At 44.6% G+C, this 26,660-nt stretch overlaps 1 protein-coding gene across 12 annotated transcripts in view; it reads right to left on the reverse strand.

The window, feature by feature from the left end:
- eml5 (EMAP like 5) overlaps positions 1-26,660 on the reverse strand; it is a 45,934-nt gene that overhangs the window by 12,134 nt on the left and 7,140 nt on the right. For all 12 annotated transcript variants that reach the window (XR_014125543.1, XR_014125545.1, XR_014125547.1 and 9 more), the window contains exons 2-27: positions 22,380-22,539; positions 19,991-20,089; positions 19,209-19,277; positions 14,349-14,534; positions 12,106-12,241; positions 11,500-11,701; positions 11,237-11,374; positions 10,832-11,088; positions 10,435-10,647; positions 10,162-10,329; positions 9,630-9,736; positions 9,337-9,455; positions 9,002-9,188; positions 8,693-8,798; positions 7,967-8,060; positions 6,803-6,903; positions 6,505-6,698; positions 6,072-6,183; positions 5,192-5,319; positions 3,801-3,942; positions 2,835-2,987; positions 2,371-2,502; positions 1,977-2,065; positions 1,551-1,727; positions 1,085-1,286; positions 712-838 (exon numbers count right to left, since the gene is read on the reverse strand). Coding sequence is in view for 7 of the 12 variants with exons in the window: in XM_081721496.1 (XP_081577622.1) it covers positions 712-838; positions 1,085-1,286; positions 1,551-1,727; positions 1,977-2,065; positions 2,371-2,502; positions 2,835-2,987; positions 3,801-3,942; positions 5,192-5,319; positions 6,072-6,183; positions 6,505-6,698; positions 6,803-6,903; positions 7,967-8,060; positions 8,693-8,798; positions 9,002-9,188; positions 9,337-9,455; positions 9,630-9,736; positions 10,162-10,329; positions 10,435-10,647; positions 10,832-11,088; positions 11,237-11,374; positions 11,500-11,701; positions 12,106-12,241; positions 14,349-14,534; positions 19,209-19,277; positions 19,991-20,089; positions 22,380-22,539 (3,798 nt within the window). In the remaining 5 variants the exon portion in view is untranslated. The remainder of the gene's footprint in view (positions 1-711; positions 839-1,084; positions 1,287-1,550; positions 1,728-1,976; positions 2,066-2,370; positions 2,503-2,834; positions 2,988-3,800; positions 3,943-5,191; positions 5,320-6,071; positions 6,184-6,504; positions 6,699-6,802; positions 6,904-7,966; positions 8,061-8,692; positions 8,799-9,001; positions 9,189-9,336; positions 9,456-9,629; positions 9,737-10,161; positions 10,330-10,434; positions 10,648-10,831; positions 11,089-11,236; positions 11,375-11,499; positions 11,702-12,105; positions 12,242-14,348; positions 14,535-19,208; positions 19,278-19,990; positions 20,090-22,379; positions 22,540-26,660) is intronic.

Consider the following 26,660-nt stretch of genomic DNA (forward strand, 5'->3'; position numbering starts at 1 on the left):
ACGCCCCACACAGGTGGCGCGTGTTGAGTCTCATTTGCCGTGCCACCTGCGTTATGCTGTTGTGTTTCCTCTTTATATGTTTGTTCTGCTAACATGACTGTCAGTCCCTGATGTTTTGTTGGCTCGCTTTAGTTCTGGTTTGTGCACTCTTATGTTTGGTTTTGTTCTGATTAAATTGTTCAGTTGGAGACTCAGGTTTACTAACTTCCTGTTTGCATGGACTTTGCTCGTGACAGAAAGAACATCACTCATTACTGGTATGAGAACAGTACTGGTAACACTTCACATTACCAGTAGTACACTTTACATATTATTAATCCATAGGGTATAAATTGGTAATCCATTGAGTATAAATGGGTACACCTTAATGTTAGGTGTCACCAAAAAAAGGAGTCCAACTGAACAGTTCATTTAAAATATAGAACATTGAAGACACAGTGTCTGAGCAAAATACATTGGTGTTAGGTGTTGACTAGAAGACCATAGCTGTTTAAACTGGTGAACCTCTGCACTTTTCCAGCTTTCTTATACATCAGCCCTCGTACATTTCAAAACAACATCTATAACAATGGTGTTAGGAAAGAGCGAAACCCATTTGCCACACCAAACGCAGATAAACCTCGACCTTATTTGCAGTGTAATATCAAATTGTGTGAAGACAGCCCTGAAGATGGTCAGAAAGACTTGCATTAGACACTATACTCAACATACCTTTCATCAACTGTTGGCTCCTTCTGCTGTAGATGGGGCTTGACCCCTGTCATGGGTCGCATGTTGCTCGACAAGGTCTTGATGACATGGCTGGTCTCATTTTCACGAGTCACATCACTATCGTACCCTGTGAGGAGAATGAAAGATTTAAATGAAAGATTTAAAAATAGGACATATGGCTGCTTTCAACAAAGTCTTTGCAAACTTGGAATCTCAGGCAGCAAAATGGCTATCGCTCTTTTGAGTGTTCTGGGAAGGAAAACATTTTTCAACTCTCATGATTGTTCAAACCAAAAACGACGTAACGACAGCGTTATCCACAGAGCAAATATCATGTCTAGGCAAAAAATGTTTTCCGGTGTGTTCATCTCACCTCCATCGTCCTCACTCTCAACATCAGACTCCTCGCTGTCATATGGCCACCCCTCCCGAGGGCCATCGGCTTCATGGCTCCAGATCATCAGAGAGGTGTCGGCTCCTCCCACAGTCACCAGCAGAGAGTCGTCGTGCGACCAGCGTACGTTGGTCACATGTGTACTGTGGGCCACATAGCGCTTGAACTTGGCATACGTTCCCTGATCAAAGAAAGATAACGACAGGGTGCAGTCCATACGATTGTATGACCAGGAAGTCATGTAACTTCATCTGAAACAATTCTCAGAAACAAAAAGCAAAATCATGATGGAGATATTAGAAAGGCAGCTTCTCGCACCATCATCTCAAGAGGTCATGAATTTTGAGCAGAGAAGCATGAAGAGGCCCTGGACTGAAATCCGATTTGCTCCCTGCACAGACAGAGCTGTAGTGGAATATACTGACTAAGCGAACCTCAGTCTTACCTTGGCAGGATAGTTGAAGAGCTTCAGGTAGCCCAGGTCATCACCTGTTGCTAGAATCTGCCTGTCGTTGCTGAGACACGCGCTCGTTACGTCGGTGATGTCACTGACCACCGGCCAGATGCCGTCGCATGAGGTCCCCAGCACGCACGTCCACGTGCTCCACTCTATCTTCTCCACCTAGACATGGACACAGACAGAGTTCAAGAACTCCAAGGGCTTCACTGTGGCGCCGGCACACTCAAAAAAGCCAGTACAGGTGCAAAAATAAAGACAGTAATGATGTACTGGTGGACGCAAGTGCGGCCCAGTTCCTCGCCTCCATATTTAGACCCACGTGAAGGAAAAGTGGGCCATGTTCTTGCCCTTATGAACGCTCTCCCTCCTGTCGGGCCAATGGTAGCTAAAAAACAACACGAGCAGCGTTACCTCTGTAGCGGGAATGGTATGCTGCTTCCCACGAGGGGCCTCGAAAAATAGCTGCTCTTTCCCCGCAGTATTGACCTGCAAAAGCTTCCCTGGGGAGAGAAGGTGAAGCTACAACAAATGCTTACAACTCAACAAGTCAAAAACGGGGATAAATGTGCAGAAAATCATCTGAGGGGGGAAACAAAAAAAAGAAGAAGAAAAACAAGGTGCAATTGTGTTCCACACCGCAGGCCAGCCAGAGCCTGTTTTATTTATGATGTTAAGGAACTCATTGAAATGAAATATTAATAAGATTAGATCTTATGAGACCTGATGAAATTTGAGTTATGAGATTCATTTTTTTTGTTGTTGTTTAAAGTTTTACTCTGTAAGTTGTTCTAGGTTTTTCTCTCACCTCGTGTGTCCCAGTCCAGGTGCGTGATGTAGTTCATGGACCCTTTGCACACACCCACCCTCTTGCTGTTCATCATGTTGTATATGTCCACAAATCCGTCACCAGATGCTACTGCCAAATACTTCCCTGCACCTGCAACAAGTGGACCCATTTACCAGACCTCCCAAACACACCTCCGGCTTATTCTCAACATCATCCTAATCACATTACAGCGTTACAGTCTGTAGAGTCTTTTAAAAAAAACAGCTCATATTATGAAATAGTGATCGTGATGCTCCCCAGTCTTGAGCTGGTCTTACACTGAACCTTTTTCTCTCTTTTGACTCCCTTCCATGCCTTGCATGGAGGGGCCCCAAAATTCACATCAAAAGCCCTGGCAAACACTATCTGTGGCTCATCTCAGAACAGACGGAGCACTTCCTCTGACAGGGTGCGCTTGCGCCGGCTCTGATGCGCCGCCTAACCGGGGGAGAAGCGGATGTCAGAGATGACGTCCTTGCGGTGGTGGAACGACACCAGGTCCTCCAGCGTGTCTGCGTTAACTACGAGGAAGCTGCCATCCTGCAGGCCCAGCGCCAGCGCCTTGCCGTCCGGAGAGAAACAGCAGCTCCTACCACCTGCAGGCACAGAGCCGTAGCGTCACGGCGACGTGTCACCATGACAACCGTGACTCGCCGCTATAGGGCTAATAACAGAAATCGTGGATTCTCTGATTTTTCGAGGCATCGTTTCTAGATTTCGAAGTTCTAGTAAGGAAAAGGCAAGGCTGCAGAGTACAAGCGTTCACAGTCTTGTGCTTGAGGAACCAGCTGTTGGTAATTAACATAACAGACAAAAAGGAACTAGATTAGCTGCTGGCAAAATTTCAGTTAATCTCGGCTATCTCATTTGAGAGTTTTCAGTTTGATCTAAAGAGGTGATCTACTTATAATAATTCACTTAAAATGATTTATTATGTGAATTTTTAGGGGGGAAGAAAAAAAATGAGTCAGAGATTTTTTTTAAGGAACTTTCTTTAATTATTCAATTTTCTTAAGTGCCTCTACCAGCAATCAATATGATCTTAGGACAAATTTGTATTCCGAATGGGATTTCTTTAAAAAAAGACTGTTCAAGAATTGACTGAGTAATGCAAACTACATGGACAGTACAGCCCAAGCAAGAGTTCAGCAGAAAGTTACAGAAAAACCACGATCCTGAAGTATCTCAACTGTCTGTACTTTCACAAACACATATACTCCTACACTGAACCACCGAGCTCTTAAAAACCATCCCTAGCAATGCGGAGGGCTTTGGAATGGACACTGTTATATGTAACACCTGATAACATATTGCAATAAGGATTTGTGGGTTGGGGGATTTTCCCATTAAACACTGCTGACTGTTAGCTGTCCATCAGAAAGGACTAGTACAGGCAGCTCCCTGCCTACCTTTCTTGAGCTTGCGTACGGCGAGCATGCAGTGACTGGGTGAGAGGTCCCAGATGCGTAGGGTCTTGTCATTGCTCACGGTGGCACAGAGAGGCAGGTGAGGGTGGGTGGCCAGACCCCACACCTCTCCCTCCATGTGACCCTGGCAAGCGGAAAACAGAACACACCGCAATGTCAACGCTGCCATTTTCTGTTTACAAGATAAAGGACTTTTTAAAAGTATCTGCCACTTTGCTACTGTAAATGATTCTGTTCAACTTCTGTCCGAGTACGGGAGCGGAAATGAAATGCGTTATTTGCGTTTGTGAGCAGGCAGTTAGTGGCAAGCAGGAGCTGGTCGTGTGGGGGCAGAGTGATTACAGAATCCTCTGAGCAAGCAGCGGCCATTCCACTGCTCTGCCATACTCAGAATAACACCCACAAAGTGATATAGCATCACTGACTGAACAATTCAAGAAAAGTAAGAAAGCCACTGTATTTTATTCTTTTCACTTTCAGAACTGTCCTTGTGAAAGGGTCACTGCTTCAGTCTCCATCCGAGACTCGGTTTGCAGGGTGAAAGCTCAATGTTATAATTGGCTTGAGGGCTGAACAGTCAGGCTTATAACTGTTATTGAACTGTCATAAGATGACGCAGTGTGAATCACCGCAGAATGTCACATTTGTTCATATTATTCAAGCCTGTCTTCATTGAAGCATGAATGCATATTCCATAAATGCACTTTATAGGTATAAAAACAAACAAACATACTTAGACCCCGGCAACAACACCACCGCTACATTTATTTGGGTCCCGTGCCCTCTTATGTACACATCGTAGCTCAGACTCTACTCGACGTACTGCTGAACTACCAGCATAGCTTTTTGCACTGCAAGTTTGTTGCACGCCGCGATTCAAAACTCAACAGCATATGCAGTTTATCCTCATGAATTCTGATTCAGTGCAATTCCACTCTTTGATGCGTACTACTTTGAACTGTTGCACTACTGTCACCACACAGAGTCTATTTGTCTTGTATTTATGCACAAAGAGATTAGTAAAAAAAAAAAAAAAAAAAAAAAAAAAGAAGAAGCTTTTTGCTGAAGTCTTATACAGTATTGTTGATATATTTTTAACAAAAAAAACCCACCTACACGAAAAAGAATGTATTCTTATTTATTATATTCGAATATATCCTCTGGAAATGCTTTGATTTTCACATTCACTGTACACTAATTTATTGCAGATAGCATATAAAATACAAAGATGCATCATCAATAAACACTGATGATGTGAGATAACATGAGAAATGCTAAACCAAAGTTTTACCGAAGCACTCCGCACGGTCTGATTAAATAAATGATCAAATGTTTTGGCTCCAGGATTTTACAGCAAGGCCAGAATTCTTTACCTGAACTAGAAGTGTGATGGGCCCACTCTTATCCACCTCCAGGATCTCGCCATTCTTCGTCCCTACGAGCATGTGACCGTGACCCAGAGATATGGCACGAATAGAAGGGTTGTCCTCCAGTAATAACCCTACAGAACGAGAGACACAAGCTACGTCCAGCTCTCACGACCTTGTCCATGAAAAAACAACTTAGCGTTGCTTTTTTTCTACAGAAGACACGGAGCTGTTACGAGGTGCTCCAGTGAGACTGTGTAATGTGGTTGGAGCTCTCGGGCTGGGGACGTGCTAGGTCATTATGCATAGAGTATGGAAGTTACGGGGAACTGTGGCTCCTAGATCTTTCCCACATTCCAGTAATTTATTAAGTTCACTCAAATAGAAAACAATCATGCAGACCAAAGAATTAATCGAAGGGAATAACAGGTCCCGTGTTTATTCTTAGCTCAATGTGACGGACAGACGAAGCATTTTCTGGAATATGTCTGACAGTCTCAGCAGGATTCAATCTTTAAACACTTTCTTCAGGGACAGTTACATAACCTTTTTTTATTACACAGTATTTTCCAAAGTTTCCATCAAAGCAATTATCCAATTTGACACCATTATCTCCAATTATCTCCATTATCTTCACCATTATCTCACAGGCTGGAATATTTTTTGAAAAGAACAGCCTCATTCACCCCACCTGGTACCCATCACAATAACACTATCTTTCGCTAAGTCCTGTGATGTCCTGACCTCAGTTCCAGACTTGTCACAAAGACATAATTTGGTCATCCCCACTTGCTGCTGTATCCCATCATTTATTACTTTAATAATATCATTTTATTACCTCAGAATGGAGGAGTGTGGGGAATTTGGGGGGTTGGGGTTGGCTCACCTTTGGATCCTGGGGCGAGGACGGCTCTCTTGATCACGTAAGTCTTCAGGCATCTCTCAAAAGCGTCATCCCACAATGCGACTAGGCCGTCCTTTCCACCAGTCACAAACCCCTATAGGCAAAAAAATTAAAAATCACAATAGCTCGTTAAGAGACGGGCAGCTTGTAAGTAGCTGTCACTGGTTTCTCATTTAGACCAGTCAGGTTTCTTCACAATCGCTTGGGCTTCTTAAAAGGTTTGACTTCATCAAGTACACGATAAACATGCAGTCAAAGGCTGCAGTCAATTGGCTCATTTTCCTTCTTAAAGAGAAAAACACACCACCTTAAAAATGTTCCATTTTATTCCCTTACACCACTAACAAATCACAATCAGACCTGCTTATTGTTTTCAATGAAACTTCAGGGGTTCTTCATGTTCCTTCACCCTCACCTTCTCCAGGGCATACATGCTGAAGACTGGCCCATCGTGTGCTTTGACCTTCTTCACCATCAACATGTCCCTCCAGATGCAGATGTCGCCGCTGGACGTTCCAGAGAACACGGTCTCCTCTGTCCATCCGTACACCGCACACATCATGGTCTCCGTCTTCCCCATGCTTCCCTTCTTCCCTATCAGACCTCCTCCTATGCACGCACAGAAGAGACACCGTTAGCAGGTCAGAACTCCACGATGAGCGATTTAAGCAACGCATCCCTTCAAATGCGACGCCATCCATTTATGTCCTTACCTGCTTTCTGCCAGAACTTAATATGCTTCACACCAGCAGTAATAAGCTTGTCAGGCATGTGTGGATTGATTTTAACTATAAATACTCTGTCTTTGCTCCCCCTGTAAGAACAAATGGAGGAAAAATATGAAGAACTGGCAGAGAAATCCTAACAGCGCCCGCCATGTATCCATGAGGAAGCTCACGCGAGCCCCCGCCGACCGTCATCACGCGAGCCCCGCCGGCTGTCGGCCGGGCCGTGTGCTGGAGAAGGGGGACGGGTCGCCCCGCGGAGCCGCCCCCCGTGTAGCAGCGGGCCAGGACACTGGGCTGTGGCTGTACTGTCAGATCACGTACATCAGCAGCTGCCCGTCTGTCCTGTGGGGTGCGTCCCCCACGCTTCACTGCAGCGAGGACTTGGGGTGTGGGAGTACACAGCATGTCTGAACAAACCCTATGTTTAGAGTCCTTTACATGCAACAACATTGATACATCACATCCACAGAAGGAACCTGTCTAAACAAAAGATTTTACTGAAAGTAAAACACGGAACATGATAACATGTATCCGTGCTTAACTAATTGCGGAGTTGCCTCTGCTTCTGTTTTCAAGGGCCTCAGACAATCGTTGGCTAAGCATACGTTTGACCAACCTATAATTACGGCATTAAAGATGGGCTGTCGAGTGTATTATGACAGCAGGATGAAAAGGTTGTTTACCCAGAAAATGGCTCATGAATAAGCAGTGAGATCACAGCCCTGCTTTTCTCGTCCGTCACGCAGGACAGAGAGCGACGGAGAGAACTACGTCCACCTGCAGCCTCCCGTGTTTAATGACCATGCCAGAGAGCACTAGAGTACACTGGGTCACCGAGGACCCGCCCCGACCATGAATGTGTAGGCAAATAATTTAATGCATTCATAGATGAATGGAAGGGATGGGAGTTTAAAAAAGCAAACACACACAACGATTGATTTTTCTTTCTATATAATCGTTGTGATGTATGATTAAAAAAAACAGGGGCCCTATAAGCACAAGTCAAGCACATTGTCTTTGATTTACTTCCCCAAAGCTGCTCACATTGCATGCAACATCAATTTATCACATATATCATTTACCCACATATCAGTTACAGCAGAAAAGAATAAATGTGGAACCCAGAGGGTAAACAACGAGACAACAAACCGGAAGGCTGACAGCTTCTCTCCCTTCCTCCAGTCCCAGAGCACGATGGTGTGATTGTCGTCGAGCCCCACAGAGGCCAGACGCTTTCCATCCGCTGGCCAAAGAGACGTACACGAGTCAGCAATTAATCGAGGGCACAGTAACGTGATTATGCAACCACTGCTTTGTTATGGTGTGACTACAGCACCTACAAAACCAGGTGTCACCACGAATGCATTACGACAGGTGCAGGGATTTTTTTTTTTTTTTCAGCCAGCATTCAGTCATGCGTATGAGCTAAATCATTTTTAAACATGTGACGCATGTATAGTTTGAAGCATGTTCCCAATGAGAGGCACTTAATTCTACACCGCCCCTGGTCTTAAGCGGTCACTAGGCTTAGTTTAACACTTGCAGGTGGTGTTTAGGGCAAATACAACGAGTGAGACTGCTGCTATTTCCAGCCCAAAGTCAGACAGGCAGTAGACAGACAGTTTGAACTCTAACAGGATCACAGAGGGTGTTGATATTAAACTGGCTCTGCCATTTAAAACTCCTTATTAGCGTCTAAAGCAGCTGACACACATCTTTTATTCCTTATGTGCCATACAGTCTTTAGAGAGAATTAAAGGTGTTTCATATATAACTGGTCAGATTTGACCATCATCAATGGTGATGACGGTCAACGCGTGCTTATGAATCACTACTGCATGTGCTGCTTATTAAAACTATTTGTTGGCATGTTACCTGAGAAGTCGAGTGCACATACTCCCAGCTGGTGGCATCCTTTAAGAACCGACAGTGGCGTCAGAAATTCCGTTTCCCAGATGTGTATGGAGGAGTCTCTACCCACCTGTTCCGTAAAACACAGAACACGTGACATGAAATAACGGGAAGGCTCCACTCGCCAACTAGACAGCTGAAGTGTGTGTAAACGGCTCTGGTGGAGTGCGAATAATAAACTCTGACACGAGAGAACGGCGGCCAGATTGCTTCATGCTGTGTGATTCCTGGGATTAATGAAGGTATTTGAATACAGCCAGTGCATGAGCATACTTGGCCTGTGGCGACGTAGTCTTTCAGCGGGTGGATGCCTAGGCAGAGGATGTCGTCGTTGTGGCCCAGGTAGAAGTGCTGCGTGTTCTGCTGCCTGTTGTACACCACCCCCACCGCAGCCACGTGGTACACGATCTCCCCCGTCTGCGTGTAGAACAGGTTGCTCCTGCAGTCGTGGCCACGGTAACTGAAAACGCACCCAGGCGAACCACACTGTCAAACGAAGCCTCGGCCAGCCGCGGCTGCAGCTGGTGGCCAGAGAGGGTTAAGGACGCTGGTCTTCCTTTAATCAGGGTGGGCGGGCCAGTAACAGAGGTGATCTGTGCTGGGCTCACCCATGGATGAAGTGCAGCCTCACTCTGCTGGCTGGACCTTTCGCTCTCTTCTTGTCGGCCGCCACCCGGTGCTTCTCCTTGCGCTGCTCTTTCAGATGAGGTAGGTCTTCTTTGTAAACCTGCACAGAAGCACGCCAGGCTTAAGAGCCGTAAGTAAAAGGCAGCGTTGAGGAGGAGGAGGAGGAGGAGGAGGAGGAGGCGCGCGTAACACAAGGGCACAGCGACGGCGCTGTCACCGGGTCTGATGCGATCAGCTCCGTCTCTGTGCAGAAATGTCTGAGGGTTTCACAGACCTGTCGCCGGTATGTAAGCTGCATTTCCTGCTCAATCTCAGAGTCCATCTCAGGCACGTCAGACTGGTCAGAGTCTGACTCCTCGCTGTTCGAGTCTACCAGCATCTCTGTGAATTTGACAGAGTTCCGGGGGAAACGCCATGAATGTCGGGTACTTCGGAATTATAAATCTGAGTTACATAAATTCATAAACTGTTAATCTTCCTGTTATAAGACATTTGGAATAATCTGTACATCTTTCTAAACCGGACTTCTCAGAAGCTGCATCAGTCAGCCTGGCTGTAAAAATGCTGATGGCTGAGAAACAGCACTTCCAAAATGAGTTGTGTGGAGACCCATTAGGGTAATTACCTACTCTACTATACAGCACTGGAAAATGCACAAACACGCAACCTTGCAAAGTGATCACATTAAATGTTTCAAACATTAAAACCCTATATTAAATCTAAAGATACCTTCATTAATAATGGATTGTAGCATTTAATCATTTTACAGTTCTTGATCTCTAAGTGCAAAATTTGTCAAACTGTACCTTGTGGTGCAATGGCGAGGGTTTCTTTTGTCTTCTTTTCAGGTATAAATTTCCACTGGAACACAGAATGGTCAGCTCCACCAATAGTTACCACCCACTGGTGATCATGTGACCACCTAACATTGGTTATGTGTGCAGAGTGCCCAAAGTATTTTTTGAACTTCGCACCTATGAGAGAGAAAGCAAGCAACATATGTTTTGTCTCCTTGTGCCTGAATATCATCTCTAAGGCAAGGTTCCATGCATGCCAAACCAACTTTAAAAGTGACCAACCTTTTCTTATGCAGGGATATCGAACTAATTTAACTAATCCATAGTCGTCGGCTGTTACTAAAACTTGATTGTTGAAGTTGGCATCTACGGCATTAATGTTGCTAAAGTTGGAGTATTTGGGCCAGATCCCATTCACTTCTGGGCCGAGCACACAAGTCCAGGTGGCCCACTGGACTTTCTTTATCTCTTCCGTGTTAGTCACCTCCTTCCCACCTGAACAAAGAACACACAAACACCAGGGAATCCCGTGCCATCAAAAAACAATTTTGGTGTAGTGTTGCAAAAACAGATCTGCTGAACCCTGCTTCATAAACTAAGTCAACGAATCCAGACAGAACAGGGGAGACTCCATGCTAAAATGCACTACAGCGTGTAATGGAGCACTGGTTTATCTTACTGGGCATTCTGTAGAAGAGCCTTATTCCATTGCCATCGTTGGTCTGCAGGAACTTGCTGTCAGTGGACCAGTCCATATGCGTGATGAAGCTGGTGGAGGCCACGCACTCTCCCACCTTCTTGTAGCGCTGCACCACGCCGTAGATGTCCACGGTGCTGTCGTTGGAGCCCACGGCCAGGTGCGCGCCATCTGGGGAGTACTTCAGCTCGTGGATGGCCTCCTTGCGGTCTTTGATGTGCACCACCTCCGTCAGGTCCCTGCGGAGAAAGGGCCCTCCGCCTTAGCGCTCCACGCGTTCCTGTCGTCTGTCTCAGAGCGTTCTGGCTCGAGCATGTCCTCGAGGAAGAGCAGCTGCCTCGGCAAGGCGGGCCTTTTCTCGAGGTCGGGCTCATGCATGCGACCCACCTGACTCTCAACACAGTGAAAGAGCCGTCTTTCATGCCCAGCGCCAGGTTGAGGCCATCATGGCTGACTGCCGCGCAGCGGATAGGCTCCTCCATGTTGCAACGTGCTATCATCGCATGGTCCACCAGGCTCCAAATTCTACTCAGTGCACAAGGAGAGAATGAGGAGATAGCACACGTACACACACACGACAAACAGATGCACCAGGGTTAACGAGTGCACCGGTCCACGGTGGCAGGGTGTGGATGTGTGGGGTGGGGTACCGGACGGAGCGATCGTCACTGCCTGTCATGGCGAGGGGCTTGGTGGGGTGGATGGCCAGGGCCCACAGCTCGCCCTCACAGTGGCCCTGCATGATGAGGAAGGGCTTGTTCCTCTCATGGACCACCACCTCAAAGATCTCACTGTCCTGAGTCCCCACCAGGATATGATCGCCACTCCAACACACACTGCGCACCGATAACCCTAAAAATCACCCCCCCCCCCACACACACACAAAAAAACAAACCCCACAAAAAAACAAAAGCATTGAATCAGGGTAAGTTGGAAGGCAAAGAATACATTAGTACACCAGCTTAACAAAAGTCAAACTGACACAGACACTGGAAATGCAAACAAGGAGGGTTTGGGGGGGCTTGTTTATGAATGTTGTACACGGAACACAGGTTTACCTGGCTACTAATGAGACAGAGCAGTGTGCAACAGAGCAAAAGATCAGACACTGCACCGTGTTTATGTTCTTATTCAGCCAAGAGAGGCTAAGAATTCAGGAAAGACGTGAATTGTAATGTTCCAGGCTATATGTGGTAAGGTGCCAAAGCTAGATCACGCAGCAGGCAGACGTTAGGAGCTGCTGGAACGTGGGTTACCTTTATAGCCCTGGTCTGTTTCCCTGAGGTCGATGACAGTGATGGGTTTGAAGTTCAGGTCCCACAGACGCACGCAGCCGTCCCTGCCACCCGTGGCAAAGCCCTCTTCACACGCGTTCATGCTGAATATCCCTGACTGCACACACACACACACACACACAGACACACACACACACACAGACACACACACACACACACACACACAGACCTCTTAACACTGATAAGAAAACGCGGCCATTAACTCTTTTCCACACCAAGCAATTAATTTCACCTATAAAGCAAAGACATTAAAAAGGTGAAATATTAGCATTGTCTGAAATGCCAAAGTGTTTCAGAACCTTTTGTAGGAGATATGTATATTCAACCATATTCATGAACGCCTTAATGCAAACCCCATTCAGGATAACCAATTGGGTTCTTTTCCTGGACCACTCTCATCCAATCACTGGTCTGTGACATCATCAGCTAGCACCTTTGCCGTTGTAATTCAAACCAAACTGATTCCTGCATTTTACAGTGGAAGGTCTGGCACTGAAATACATTTTATTTTATCAATGTTGCAATTACAAATGAAGAAAAATGTTAAATTACCAAACTACCCAGTCTTATTTAATTCCAGACATACACCAGTTTCATAAAAGAGCGATAAGAACTTTACTCCAAATTGATTTTGCTACACTACACCATAATATTTCGTATTACTGTTATGTTGAAGATATTCAATGGAAGAAGGTCAGGCTAAAGTCTAACCGACACCTAAAATGACTCAACACAGGACAGAGGCCGCGCTGGCCAGGGGGAAATGATGCTTAAACAAGCAGAGTTACCTGCTATAGAAATAAAATACATTAACTAGAAAAAAAAACTAACTATAAGTTAGTTTAATAAAATACATTTAGGAAAACTGTTTTCTAAAAATAGCTAGCCACTGGGTACGATCGCTAGCTAGCTTCTATGTAAGGCTCAAATATGCATAATTTTATTTAACCATGGATTCATGTCACCCTACATGAATTACATTTCAGTATGTAAAAAAATCATTGGCTGCGTTGCATCTTTTTCTTTACGATATGGGAACCCGTTTGGTTTTAATCACATTGTCAAGATGCTCTGTCTGATAACACAAATCTATGTGAAGCAGTCAAGAGTACACAGTCTACGATCTGCAGTTGCAGCGCACTCAACTCTCTTTACGTGGAAACGAAGAACAGCAAGATGAATGACAGAGCATGCATGTTCACACGGTTGGATGGAGGGGTGGAGTAGCGTTACTTGACTACAAGATTTAAAAAAAAAAATGCCATCAGTGTCTTCACAGAAGGTACCGTTACAAAGTCGAGACTAAATACTGGTATAGATACTGGTATACTGGCATAATTCATGCTGAGACAATCAGAGGAACAAACAACAATCCAATCTAAACGAAAGATTCTAGCAAATGTAATTGTTCAGTGTATTAGTTTATATTATTTAATTTTGGACTTGAACTGGGGTGGCAGATACCACCGTGTAGGCCAGGCACAATAACTAGCACCTGACTGAGGAAAATGTGTTTTAAAGCGTTTGGTATCCTCCACAGCAGACAGTACCCGTGCGAAGAGAAAGACGGCAAAGGTGTGTGCGCGTGGGGGCTTGTTCTCTGGTGCGCGTGCTCCATGTGGAATTCATGCACAGACGAGAGAGAGGTTTTGCTGTTGCCTGATCGGCAGGAAGCCGGCAGCATGAACCGGCATGACAGCAGCACGAGAGCAGCAGGCCCGCGCATGCTTCCCTGGGGCCGCCCGCCTAAATAACGTCCGCCCCCTGGCGCGTCTCCTCCTCGCACGCTGGAGTTAACGAGGGAGTTGTAGGAGCGAGCCTGAGGGAGCTGGTATGAAAGAGCTCATACACGACGTTGCCGGTCAAACGGACCCCGGTCCTGCTTTACAGCGTCTTCACAGTTGTCAGCCCACACACACAAAAAAAAGCTCATTATATCAGCTGGCACCTCACAGTCACGTCCGTTTAGAGGTCAGAATCAAAGCAATATGAAAACGAGAGGTCTGGGTTCGCCTGTGAACAGCGGTGTAGTGCAAAAATCTGGGGCCACACCACGAGAGACAGGATGGAGGTCCTTTTTAAATACATTTTTTTATTTACATTAAAAAAAAAAAAATTATATATATATATATATATATATATATATATATTTATTTATTTATTTTTTACTGTCCCCTCCTTGACAGGTCATTGCAGTGGCTTACCAAGTGTGCCCCCTGGATGGTGCGCATCAGGTTGATGCCCTTCCAGACATAGATGTCTCCGTTCAAGGCCCCCGAGTAGGTGACCTCTTCTCTGGCGCAGGCTACACACAGAATGGTCTGCAGCTCGCCCATCCGCCCAAACATGCCGCGCTTGGGGGTCAGAGAGTTCCCACACAAACTCCAGAACTGAGCGGAGGGGGGAGAGAGAGAGAGAGAGAGAGAGGGCAGAGAAAGTTTTCACAAACTTCAGAACTCTTTAATATCTGAATTTGAATATGAATTTCTGCAACTTTTATATTTAAAACACCCAACATTGCATCATTGTAAACAGTTCTGCTTATGAAGAATATGAATCTGTATGTAACAGATGGGATGTTGTGGATGGACACAGACACACACACACACACACACACACATTTCTGCTATAGGACACAAATGTACACACACACATTCTGTGGTTCCATTAATAAAGCTGGTCTTTGAGATGCACAAGCATGATCTGAATTCAGAGAAAACTTATAAAACACATGAAGACACTTGGAGCATAGCAATTAGCTCATGGTTTAAGACTGATTTTTCTGTGTGTGTGTGTGTGTGTGTAAGAGAGAAAAAGAGTAAGACACTTCCATTTTTCTAGGTCACACACACTTATCTGATAGAGCATCATGATGCATGTGTGTGTGCGTGTGTGAGAGAGAGGGAGAGCGTGCATTTTTAAGGTCATTCATCTGCCTGAGCATGTAGCATAAGAGCAACAAGGTCATCTTTGTGTGTACCCTTAGCGTGCCCTGTCAGTGACAGGGCTGAGTTATAGGTGAGGAAACATATTCATCCTCGGATTCAGCAAACCGACACCCCCATTTAGCCCTTCAGCCGCGGAGTTGCTTAAGCCTCTAGACATCAAAGTAGTAGGAGTCTTAACACTACACACAAAATCATCCCTTTTGACTAGTGTGTGTTTCAGTCTTGAACCTGTGATGAACATGCAGAACCTTAAGAAAAAGAGCATTTAGTCCTATAATAATAATAATAATAATAATAATTATAATAATAATAATAATAACTAGGAACGTGCATTTCCTGTAGAAAATGTAGATTCCACATCTTAAATGATTTCCAGGTGGTTGCTATGGAGTTCAAGGTGGTTGCTATGGCCTTCCAGGTTACTGCTGTACTGTTGCTAGGTGGTTGCTACGGAATCTCAGGTGGTTGCTACCTGGTTGTTTATCAGTTGATATGATGGTGCTAACTGGTTGCTATGATGTTCCATGTGGTTGCTATGGTACCTGAAGTGTTTGCTAGGGGTTAAGCGGTTGCAATGCCATTGATTGATACCAGTATCAATACATAGTTAGTACTGTTTTTTAGTGTTTATGAATGTTCTGAACCTTCCACCATTTACTTCCTATTGGGAAAAAATCTGAAAAAAAAAAAAAAGGTTGTTATGCACAAACCACACTTCCAGTCAAAAAGCTTTATACAGGCACATGTTTCCTGATCAGAGAGAACATTCCGGACTTGGTCCCATGTCAACATCTCGAAAACTGTCGGACAAAAATTGTTAGCGGACAAAAATCCAGCAGGAAAAAATGTTTAAAAAAAATAATATGCCATAATATGGAATATTATAACCATAGTGATTGCGCATTGCATGTGCGCAATTCCTGAAGGAAATGTAGAATGATTGCATAGCTTAAGCGATTCCTAGGTAGTTACTTGGTGGTTGCTATGAAGTTCAAGGTGGTTGCTATGGTCTTGCTAGATGGTTGCTATAGCGTTCCAGGTAACTGCTTTACCATTGCTATGTGGTTGCAATCGTGTCCAAGGTGGTTGCTATGGTCTTGCTCTGTGGTTGCTATGGTGTTCCAGGTGACTACTATACTATTGCTAGCTGGTTTCTATGAAACCCCAGGTGATGATGTGTGGTTGCTATGCTGGGGGTCTCTAACTGGTTGCTATGGTATACCAGTTGTTAGACTAATGTTCAACTATAGAGCCTTTCACATACCCAAGGTCGTTTTCATTGTGAAGCTTCTCCTCAGACTGGATTATCCTGTACTATTGTGCTCAACAGTCAGGAGCTGCAGATACATACAGAGATCTTATTAAAAATAAATAAGGGGTATGGTTTTTTTGCTCCAATTACTGACAGTCCAGCATGGTTTATAATATAGTAGGCAGTTGAATAAACCTTAAGACTTCCAGGACGTAAGGCCTTTACAAAATACTCTGAAAAGATTTAAAAGGGGAAAGAAATGTGAAACCCATGGAGAGGGAGAGCCAGAGTCTGGCCCACTAACGAGCATGTCAGCGCAGGCGGAGAGCCTCACTGATTCACAGGATTTGGCTTCTCTCTGGAAAAGCTTTTAACATAATCAAAGTGAGTCACTGCTATTTATCTACCAAGCCTCTCCGCACGCACGCATGCACGCACGCACGCATGCAATTCTGGCCTCGCTGTATTTCTGCACTGCACAGACAGAGGCCCTGTCTTCTGCATGTTCCATTCTGCACATCCTTCTCCTCACATATATAACGTGTAGTGCATTTTGATTTAGTTTAGCCTCGCATTCTGACACATCCAATATACCCTATGTCTAGTCCATGAAAACTAAACTAAATAATGTCCCATGACTTTTATTGCATGTGGCAGTATTCTATATTGCAAATTATGAATACCACACTGCATGGAAGAACTGAAAAATGAGGTAAGTTTTCTGTAATTGGGGGGGCCAGGAACAGCGTGCGGTGGGGTGGCCTGCCCTGGTTAAGAATGCAGTAGGCATGTGATACAATGTTCTAGAGGGGTATCTTTCAGTTTACCAGTACAATCTCTCCTCCATCAGCTCAGTGCAGCTTAACAGCCAATTCCTCTGAGACGAGAGAGAGAGAGAGAGAGTGTGTGTGTGTGTGTGTGTGTGTTTAAAGCACCAATATAAAGAAATCCCAGGGTAAGGTTCCAGAGGTTGCAGAAGCAAACCCACACATACACAGACACAAACACGCACACAGGTACACAGCACGCAACTTCTCAGGATGGATCAAGGACATGACAATTAACCATCGCCATTACACGGTCATCTAAAAATGCAACGATACCCAAGTGTACCTTCTAACATGAATAAACTGGGCAGCAGCCAATGTCCCCAGTCACTCCAGAAGTAATTATAGCGTGGTAGAGAAGCCTGTTTCCAAAAGCCTCCATCTTTCCCCACGGCAGGCTCTCAAAGAGGAAGTGATAGAGGAAGGGGGAGGGGCTACTCCAGGCTAAATCTCCGCCAGGCATGGAGCGATATAACTGCTGACCGAGCACTGTCCCTGGAAGCTCTGGGGGTGGAGTGGGGGGTAATTGGACATGGCTCAGGACTCGGGAATCAAAGGAACAACTGCTGCACTATCCTTGTACTATGGAATATGGGCAAGGTGGACTAGAGAGAGAGAGAGAGAGAGAGACAGACAGACACATGATTAGCTGGATAGGAAGTGGATTAGTGGAAGTGATGTAAAGGACATAGTGGGAAGGTAACAGTTCGCCATTCTTTAAAAAGGAATTATGCATCATGTGATTTACTTGGATGACATAACACAAAACCAGAAAAACAAACAAACAAACAAACAACATATGAAGTCACCTGCTACATGAATGGACAGAAAATAACAACACTTAGGTCTTAGAAAGTCTTACTCAGGTGCACACAATCCTGAGAAACCAGCACACACAACTTTTCCTCTCTGATCACAAACACAATAATATCTCAAAAGAGTTTCCACAATACTGTAGCAGAAATACATCCCTGTTTGTGACTGCTCTGAGCCTTCATGCTGTACTCTGAGACACTCAGAGAGGACAACTTGGTTAAGAACCCCACACGAACAAAACCCTCCATGTCCAGGATCCACTCGTCTCCGTTGCCATTTGCCTGTGGGCTGTGTTAAACTCGCTGAAAAGCCACACCACACTCTTCATGTCCTTCAATATGCCAAACAGTAGAGACTTGAATCAGCAGAGACTTTTCAGACCCATAACAAAGCGTACCATCATAGACGTTCACCTCTCCAGAGAGGAATAGAGGAAGAAAGAGATTTTTGCTCCCATCATGAACAGGACAGGCAGAGACATGAGACGTGTCTCCTAATCATTCTTTCCCTGACCTATTTCTGGCTCATGGATGTATTTTTCCCAGATGTTCGAATACTAAAACTGAAGTACGGCATAAAAAAGCCTGGTGTTTTAACCACATCTGGTGTTTTAACCATGTCCGTGCAATCCACAAGCACTATTTCAGCTTTGCACTCAAACAGCATATCACTAACTCACCCTGTTTTAACACCTCAAAGCACAATATTCTTAATTTCCACACAAGCATCTTTGATGATTCCATGATATTTTTGATATCCTTGCAGTCTCAAATAGTGTGTTTCACTTGGCCAAAAGGTTCATGTTCAAAAGAGATTATGCCACTTAGAAAACAGTCTTTGCTTTGGACAGGTGTGTGATGTGTGTGAAAGGTTCTTAGAAAATACAGAAGTGTAAACAATTGAAAAAAAACTATGTAAAAAGAATGATCAGATACAGCCATTTCACTGCTTTAATCAAGTCCTACATTCACTGGAGAGCTGGGCTTTGGAGCAAACTAATCAATATTTTATATAAAAAAGGTTTGAATAATACCAAGCTGTTTTTATACAAAATGTTCTAATATTACACATAGGATACCCCTATCTCTGTTTACTTGATTATTAATGTTAAACCAGCATAGACAACAAAAACAGAAATTTATAAACGCAAAATGACACAAAGTCAGACATTTTATAACACAAGATGATGTCTCTTGGCAAATGAGAAAAAGTAAAAAGTACCTTAATATGTTTGACTCCACAGCTCACAAGCTTGCTCTGCTGAAACAGGTCCCAGGATATGTCAAATATCTTTTTGTAAAAAACAAAATTGAAAAAGAAAGTGTTAGTTGATTATTAAACATGCAATTACTACTCACAAAACACTATTTAGGAGTCTCTGATTCAGGCTACCTTCTACAGGCTACCTTCATATGAACAAAGAAAAAAAATCCTGAAATTTGTGTTATTTATGTGCGTTTGTGTGTGTGTGTGTGTGTGTGGTCAGAAAGAATAAAATTTCGTCAAGAACTAGTAAATTTTATTAATCTACTGCATTTCACGTATTTAAAATTTAACGGCATTTAATCAGAAATTCATTCCCCAAGTGGATTCTCAGACGATGCACAAACACTCAGTCATCTCCTACTTGTTTATGGCTGCCTGTACTGGGGCTGTGACGTCTGTACGTGTGTGTGTGCGTCTGACGCCCGTGCGTGTGACGCCTGTGCGCGTGTGACGCCTGTGCGCGTGCGTGTGCATGTGACGCCTGTGCACCTGTGTCTGTGCGTGTGACGCCTGTGCGTGTGCGTGTGACACCTGTGCACCTGTGTCTGTGCGTGTGACGCCTGTGCGCATGTGACGCCTGCGCGTGTGCCGTCTGTGCGTGTGACGCCTGTGCGTGTGCGTGTGACGCCTGTGCACCTGTGTCTGTGCGTGTGACGCCTGTGCGTGTGCGTGTGACGCCTGTGCACCTGTGTCTGTGCGTGTGACGCCTGTGCGTGTGCGTCTGTGCGTGTCCTCACCCTGTCTGTGTGACCAGGGGCAGTAGCTAATGTGACCCCTTTCTTCCAGTCCCACACACAAATTGTGTTCTTGGAGTCAAGACCCACAGACACCAGACACTGCAAAAGACATAAGAGATCAATACAGATCAATATGCGTTCTCCTGCAGCAGGAGCTGTCCCTGCACTACACCCACACGTCTGGCAGAGCTTCTAATGCTCAGGACAAATTGAAAGATCTAAATCCCTTTTTGCATAATTACAGTCATTAACCTTTTGTAAAAAGAAAAGACTACCATCCTGTATTGTACATCCTTTCCTGAAAACCTTCTGACCACTTCATGTATATATCTTCGTTTGGACATGCAAAGAAAGATTGCATGAATGGCCACAGTTCTTGGAACCAGAGATCTGTCACATCAAGACTTCATGTCTCTCTATATGCAGCCTCATGTGTAGCACGACCTGCCCACAAAGAAGCGGCTCCTAAGCACCACATGCGATCATTTCACTCAACCACACAAGTCTGGTTTATTTTCTTCTGTATCAGCCATGATTTCATTCCCTGTTTGGCATACACCATACACCAGTTCCTCTGGAGTCGATATGTTGCACCCCTGACGGTCATTTGGTGATTTCATAGACCTTGCCATGTCGATCTGGAGCTGTCACGCACAGCCGGCGCCCTGCGTTCTATAACCCACCACGGTGAGGCTCCTCTCTGGTGCAGTGTGAAGGGAAGCAACCTGCAGCAAACATTACACCTCATGCTACACCTCTGACATGTTTACGAACTGGAGACCGACTAGAGGCGTCTATGGTGTCAGAGACAGCATCTCTCTCACACGCTCCTCTTCCACTTATCTAAGTTATAGCACATAAAAACAAGCCTAAAGCCTTAGGGCAGTGCCTTTTCTCTGGTCCCACATGCGCTGACTTCACTCTGCTGAGGGCAACCAGTCTCCTGAGAATGCTTTAAAACCTCAGGGAGCCATAACATATTGATCTCAGGAATGTGATGTCTCTCCTGGGAGCAGTGAGGCAACTGCTAACATAAAAATATATATATAGAAATATAGAATCATATGATATGATTTTCATGCTGCGCTGGGCACGCTGCATGAGGGACACCCCCATACACACACACACACACACACACCTGCCATGGTCCCAATCACCCACTTATGTGTTACTGCACACACCTGTTCCACGTTTGCCCACTTTATCCTCCACACTCTTTAAGCCTGCAGGTACCTGCCGTTGTCCTGCGCCTGGAGCCGTCGCCTCTACCTGCTCTCAAGCGCTGCTTCACTCCTGCGTTTATTCTTTGCATCGAGTTGCTATTGCTGTCAGCTTTTTATTTTCGAGTTCGCTCGAGTCATGCTGTTATGCAGAATGAAGATTCTCTCAACTTTTCACTTCGCCTCTTGCCAATGTCCCGATTAAATTATTATATATTAGAATATAAAACCGAGGGCAACTCAGCAACGTCACAAACTCTCCTGTTTGTGGTGAGGTGGAACGCTTCAGCTCGAAGGAATAACCCACTTTTGTTGTGAGACGTGCAAGATTTAGCATTGCGATGGAACAGATTTGTGTCTATTAAACGGGTGGGTTGTGGTCAGGGAGGTAGCCAGTACTGTGCTTTTCAGATAAGGAAAGTAACTGCGATCTGAACCTTGCTCTTTACATTGGCTTGGCAATATAATACATGTTGGCTGTGGCTTAGTAGGAAGTGCTATTAAAAAAAATAAATAAAAAATGACAGGAAGATATAAAAGCAAACAAGCAGAGAACAGTGAAAACACACAGTTATTCAGAAAGTATTATGGCTGTGTCCACAAGTGACAAACTACATTTAACAGCCAGATTGCCATCTGCTCTTAAGCAATCTTACAGAAGTGCTATTGCACCCCTGAGTGTGCAGTGAAGGCTGGAAGTGTGGTCACTTATCGACCTTTCAAGACTCTCCCTCCTGCTATCTGTTTACCTGCCTTAAGCGCAGCTCCTGAAGGGACCGTGCTGGTCTTCGGAGTGCATGCTGGGTGAGCAAAAGAGCTGGTTCGGAGCATCACAGGATGGAGGAGGTTCAGACTGACTCATACAGCTCAAAAGCCAGCGCTTCCTCTCACACATACTGGCACACTACTTGTCAATCAGCTTGTTAGAGATTCCCCAGCAAAGTGGTCACAGATGTGACACTCGAGAGGCTTGTGTGATTTGCCTGACAGCAGTTTCTCAGTCATGATGAGAGTATAGATCTATTGAGAGGAATGTCACGAAACATCTAATTGTGTGCATGCAGGATATGTTACACTTAGGGTGCAGTTTTAACATATTGCCCCCCAACACAAGATCCATCTGGCTTTCGCTTCCACAGATGCGGCACAGATGAGAGTCCAGCACTTACTTGTCCGTCGAGGTCAAAGGCGAGACAGGCGATGCCGTGTGTGTGCACCTCCTTCAGGATGGACACCGTCTGGATGGTTGAGGAGTCCCACACACAGATATATGGTTCTTTCCCCACCTGTCCAGTGGCTACAAATACTCGTTCTGGGTGCAGGGCCAAGCTGCAGACACACACACACACACACACACACACACACACACACACACACACACACACACACAGCAGGAGAGATTGAGGCAAGATTGAATAATTGTCCACCCTTTAGACCCTAGAAGTATTTGAAGTAGCTACTCCCTGTGATAATTCATTGTTCTTATACCTTCACTGGTTACATTTTCTCTTTAAGCAAGCTGTACATATAAGGCATGGAATAAACTACTGTTTACCGACCTGCACTGGATTTTACTAGCAGTACAAAATAAGGATGTACGAGCTGCTTCTGGTATTGCAGTATTCGATGTGAAAGTGAGGGGAAGGCTTCAAGTTATCAGAAGACAGAGATAATCAGGACAAAATGCTATCTGCAATTTAACTCATCCACATAGGGAAGCAAACTGCAGCTGAGATAAAATAGCCAGTGTAATATGTATGTATGTGTGTGTGTGTGTGTGTGTGTGTATCTGGGCTGTGATGAAGTCATAGTCATGTCTTGGTAAATGGTGGATCCAGGCCTCATGACTGTAAAATGGTCATGTGACAGGAAACATTGGGTCACATCACCCCACTGGTCCTGCACGTTCTGTCTCCTTGATATACAGTCATGGTTGTGCCCTGACTTAAGCACTCCAGTTCTTGTTTTGTGTGAAGTTTGTTTTAATTCATTTCCATTTAATTATTAATTTTCTACCTTTTTTTAAATTTGTATTTTTATTTAATTCATTTATTTAAGGAATGTAATTATTTTTGTTCAAGGTCATTACTTTGGGTCATTTATCTGGGTGGGTTAGTGAGAAGGAGGAAGAGAGGGGTTATACCTGCTTATGTCGGCAGAGATTTTTTTACGCTCATTATGCCTCCATCATTGGCCTCTATTCATAAACAAAATATTGGAAAAAAGACCTGAAAACTACCCCGTCATCCAGGAATGATCGGGTGATTACTGTGGCAAAGTGTTGTTTAGTGACGTGCCTTTTTGACTGAAATGGTTCAGTTCTCAATTATGATGGACTAGAGGGTTTAAACGTGGGAATCAGAGCATGACTGCACAACATGGCTTTCCCACAGAACAGTATTAGCACACGCCCCCCCCCCCCCATCAAGACTAAAAGGTTTCGCTTACCTCATGTTGCATATTTGTGTGAGATGTGTGAGAAATCAGAATTGTATGATTGACTTTTGAGGGCTTCTGCAACAGCCATTTGTTGCACTGTTGTAAATGTTTGGGGGGGAAAAGGCTTTAAAAACGGTTTTATTACAGTCATTTTCAAGAAATTTAAAAACACGTATAAAAATGAGGATTACGTCATAGTTAAGGGAGTATTTACAGGGAATTTTTTTATGGTTGTCTCGTTTAGAGGGAAGTCAGTCTAAGTTTGTCAGTTTCACAGGCAATCCAGTCTGCATCAGAACAGAGGCTACTGTCCCAGTAGCAAAAAAAAAAAATCATTGAGAGAGGTACACAAGTCTGATCCATAAAACCATTTGTTTGAGTGGAAGCTGCAAGGTTGCCATCAGCTCAAAGACAAACGGTCCATCTCAGTGAATGGGACGAGCTAACAGCTGGTGCTACTGGAGTTCTGCATCAGGTTGAGGGCTCGGGGACAGTTAGTGATGTCTGGAGAGCGTAGAACAGAAGTTCTGCATGAACTGCACAACATCATGGGACACCAGAATGCTGAACACATAACACTGCACGCACGTGACCACATCTTTCGGGCTTAACTACAATCTGATGTCACGTATTTTCTCAACAAAGCTCGTGTCTGCCTGAAAGAAAAGCCTTGTGGTAACAGCAGAGCACAAAAATAGTGACGTCGCAAACCTTCTAAATGGTCTCCATCAATTTCCTTCACCTGGATCGATGCGAGGGTGGATATCAGTATACAGTATACTTGTTACTGTAAATCACTTCGCCACAACATCCTAGTCGGGTAGGGCAGCTGCAAACCTTATCTTCAACGATTATGCCTTGAAATAAACTATTCCCAGCTCGAATTCACAGTGACCAGGGTGGAGAATCTGAATACTGATTGTTCCCCCCCGGAGAACAAGCTCAGTGCTGTCGCTGGGTCATGAAGCACCCCGAATTATTCCATGGGGGATGGTTACAGATGTTGAAGCCCCTTACTCAGCTGCAGAAATCAAGCCGGAATTAACACTTGAACAAACATGCCTATAATAACTCACGTAGCAAAGTGACTAGGCAAGAATCCTTTTATGTTCTTAGTAAAATCACCCAGACTTTCGGTCAACATGTTTGATTGCACAAACAGTCACTACTCCAGAGAGCCGTGTGATTACGTATGGACCTGGAAACAAGGTATGGACAAACCTTGTGCTGTTGCAAGCATGAGTGCACAAAAATCAGCTTAAAAAAGGTAAAAGGTGTTATGATACAAAGGTGAGGAGTTCAGTACTGCAGCCTGGAGATCATGGACCACTGAAAATCTCTCACCAAGAGGAAGACCAGGCATTATCCACAAGGTCATGTGGCAAATGGGGTCAGAGCTACATCACATCAGCACTGAGCTGAAACGCCCATTGTGCAAAGAAGGCCTGCACTGGTTCTTTTCTTTTTTTTCCCTTCTGAAACTGTATATGAACACTTTACAAGAGTAAGAAAAGTAAACAGGACTAACGATCATGGGCAGAAAGTGAGTTGATGGAGCTTGGCCCACTTTAACCCCAGCATATCAAAATACACAGCAACTAAGCATAAAAACCTAAAAGCGTCCTAAACAAACTACGCTGTGCTGACATAAAACAGAGAGAGAGTTTCTGAGTATCTAGAGCCAAAGCAAGCCCCTTTTCTTCCACTCTCAAAGAGGAAACCTCGAGCGCTCTCAGTGCACGTCCCTGTTACTTTTATTCCACTCCATCTCATGCTTTGTGAGCTCGTGTTTGTCCCACTGATCCTGCAGCCCAAGCTGCAGGTTGAGACGTTTCTGAGCCTGCCAGGGTAATTCAAAACAGCAGCAGAGAAGAGGAGGGCTGCCTGCAGACGGGAGAGCCGACCGGCGCAGAGCACCGCCGCGCTGCTGTCTGAGCTCTCTCGGCTTTAAAGCCACAGGCGGCGCTTTGGGAGCCCTCTGTAGTTCAAACGACAGTGTTCGCATTCCTTATGTTTTTTAGATGCCTTGTTTAAGAAATCTGACTATGTTTCCCACCTAAGAATAAAAACAAGGGAATAAGTGAATAAATTGGAAGCTTTTAAATGTCATTCTTTATGCCATTGCTTGCTTGTTTTGGTATTTTTCTTTATGCACAGTGACAATTCACCTTTTTATTACTTTCCCCCTTTTTTAATGACTACTTCAACTGCACTCATTATTTCTAAATCCCTGATGGTGACTTTCGGACAGCTCTTGCCTGTGAGAAGTCTTTAATGTATTTTTTATTCTTGTTTGATTAATTTTATTCTTTTTTTTAAATTAAATTTTACAATATTTTGAGTGAGCAGGTGAAACCGAGCCTGCAGGCAGGGGCTTGTGTCTAACAACCTGTCCTGCATATCATTATAGGGAAAACACCTGGAAGGCTGTCACCAGTCACAATCCTGCCCTCAAAGAATTCAAACATCTGAACCTAAATATAGAACAAAGGCACTGTGCATTCTGGGCCACTGGCACAATTTCAAGCCGTCTGGATCCATCTTTGTCCTTCCTCATTGTCTACTTTCCACCCTCCTTTACATGTCTAATGTACAATAAGATATTGCCGCGGAACACAAGGTGAGACGGTTCTTGCAAATATGCATAGAATTAGAGTTTAGCTGTGGTTAAGAGGAATAAGTTAAGGCAAGGTGAATTTAGATCAGCAGCCTGAACTGTATTCATCCAGTGCCAAACAACACCAGCTACCTTGGCAAACAAAAAAAACAAAAACAAATGCATGACTCCTTTGAGCTTCAACATGAAACCTATAATTTACTCCTTGAGGCAGGTCTCCCGAGTTTGCGTATGAGTGCTTCACCTTCAACATCCACCTGCATGTGGAGATTCCAGCAATCGGGATGATCAAGTGTGCTCAGTGTGAAAGAACAGTCAGAGGATGAACTCCAAGCCCCTCCCCCAGACCAGGCACAGGGTCAGAGGGAGCCAATCAGAGTGACCATCCCCATTT

Source organism: Electrophorus electricus, chromosome 10, assembly GCF_041902795.1.
Source record: "Electrophorus electricus isolate QZ-2024a chromosome 10, ASM4190279v1, whole genome shotgun sequence".
NCBI lineage: Eukaryota > Metazoa > Chordata > Actinopteri > Gymnotiformes > Gymnotidae > Electrophorus > Electrophorus electricus.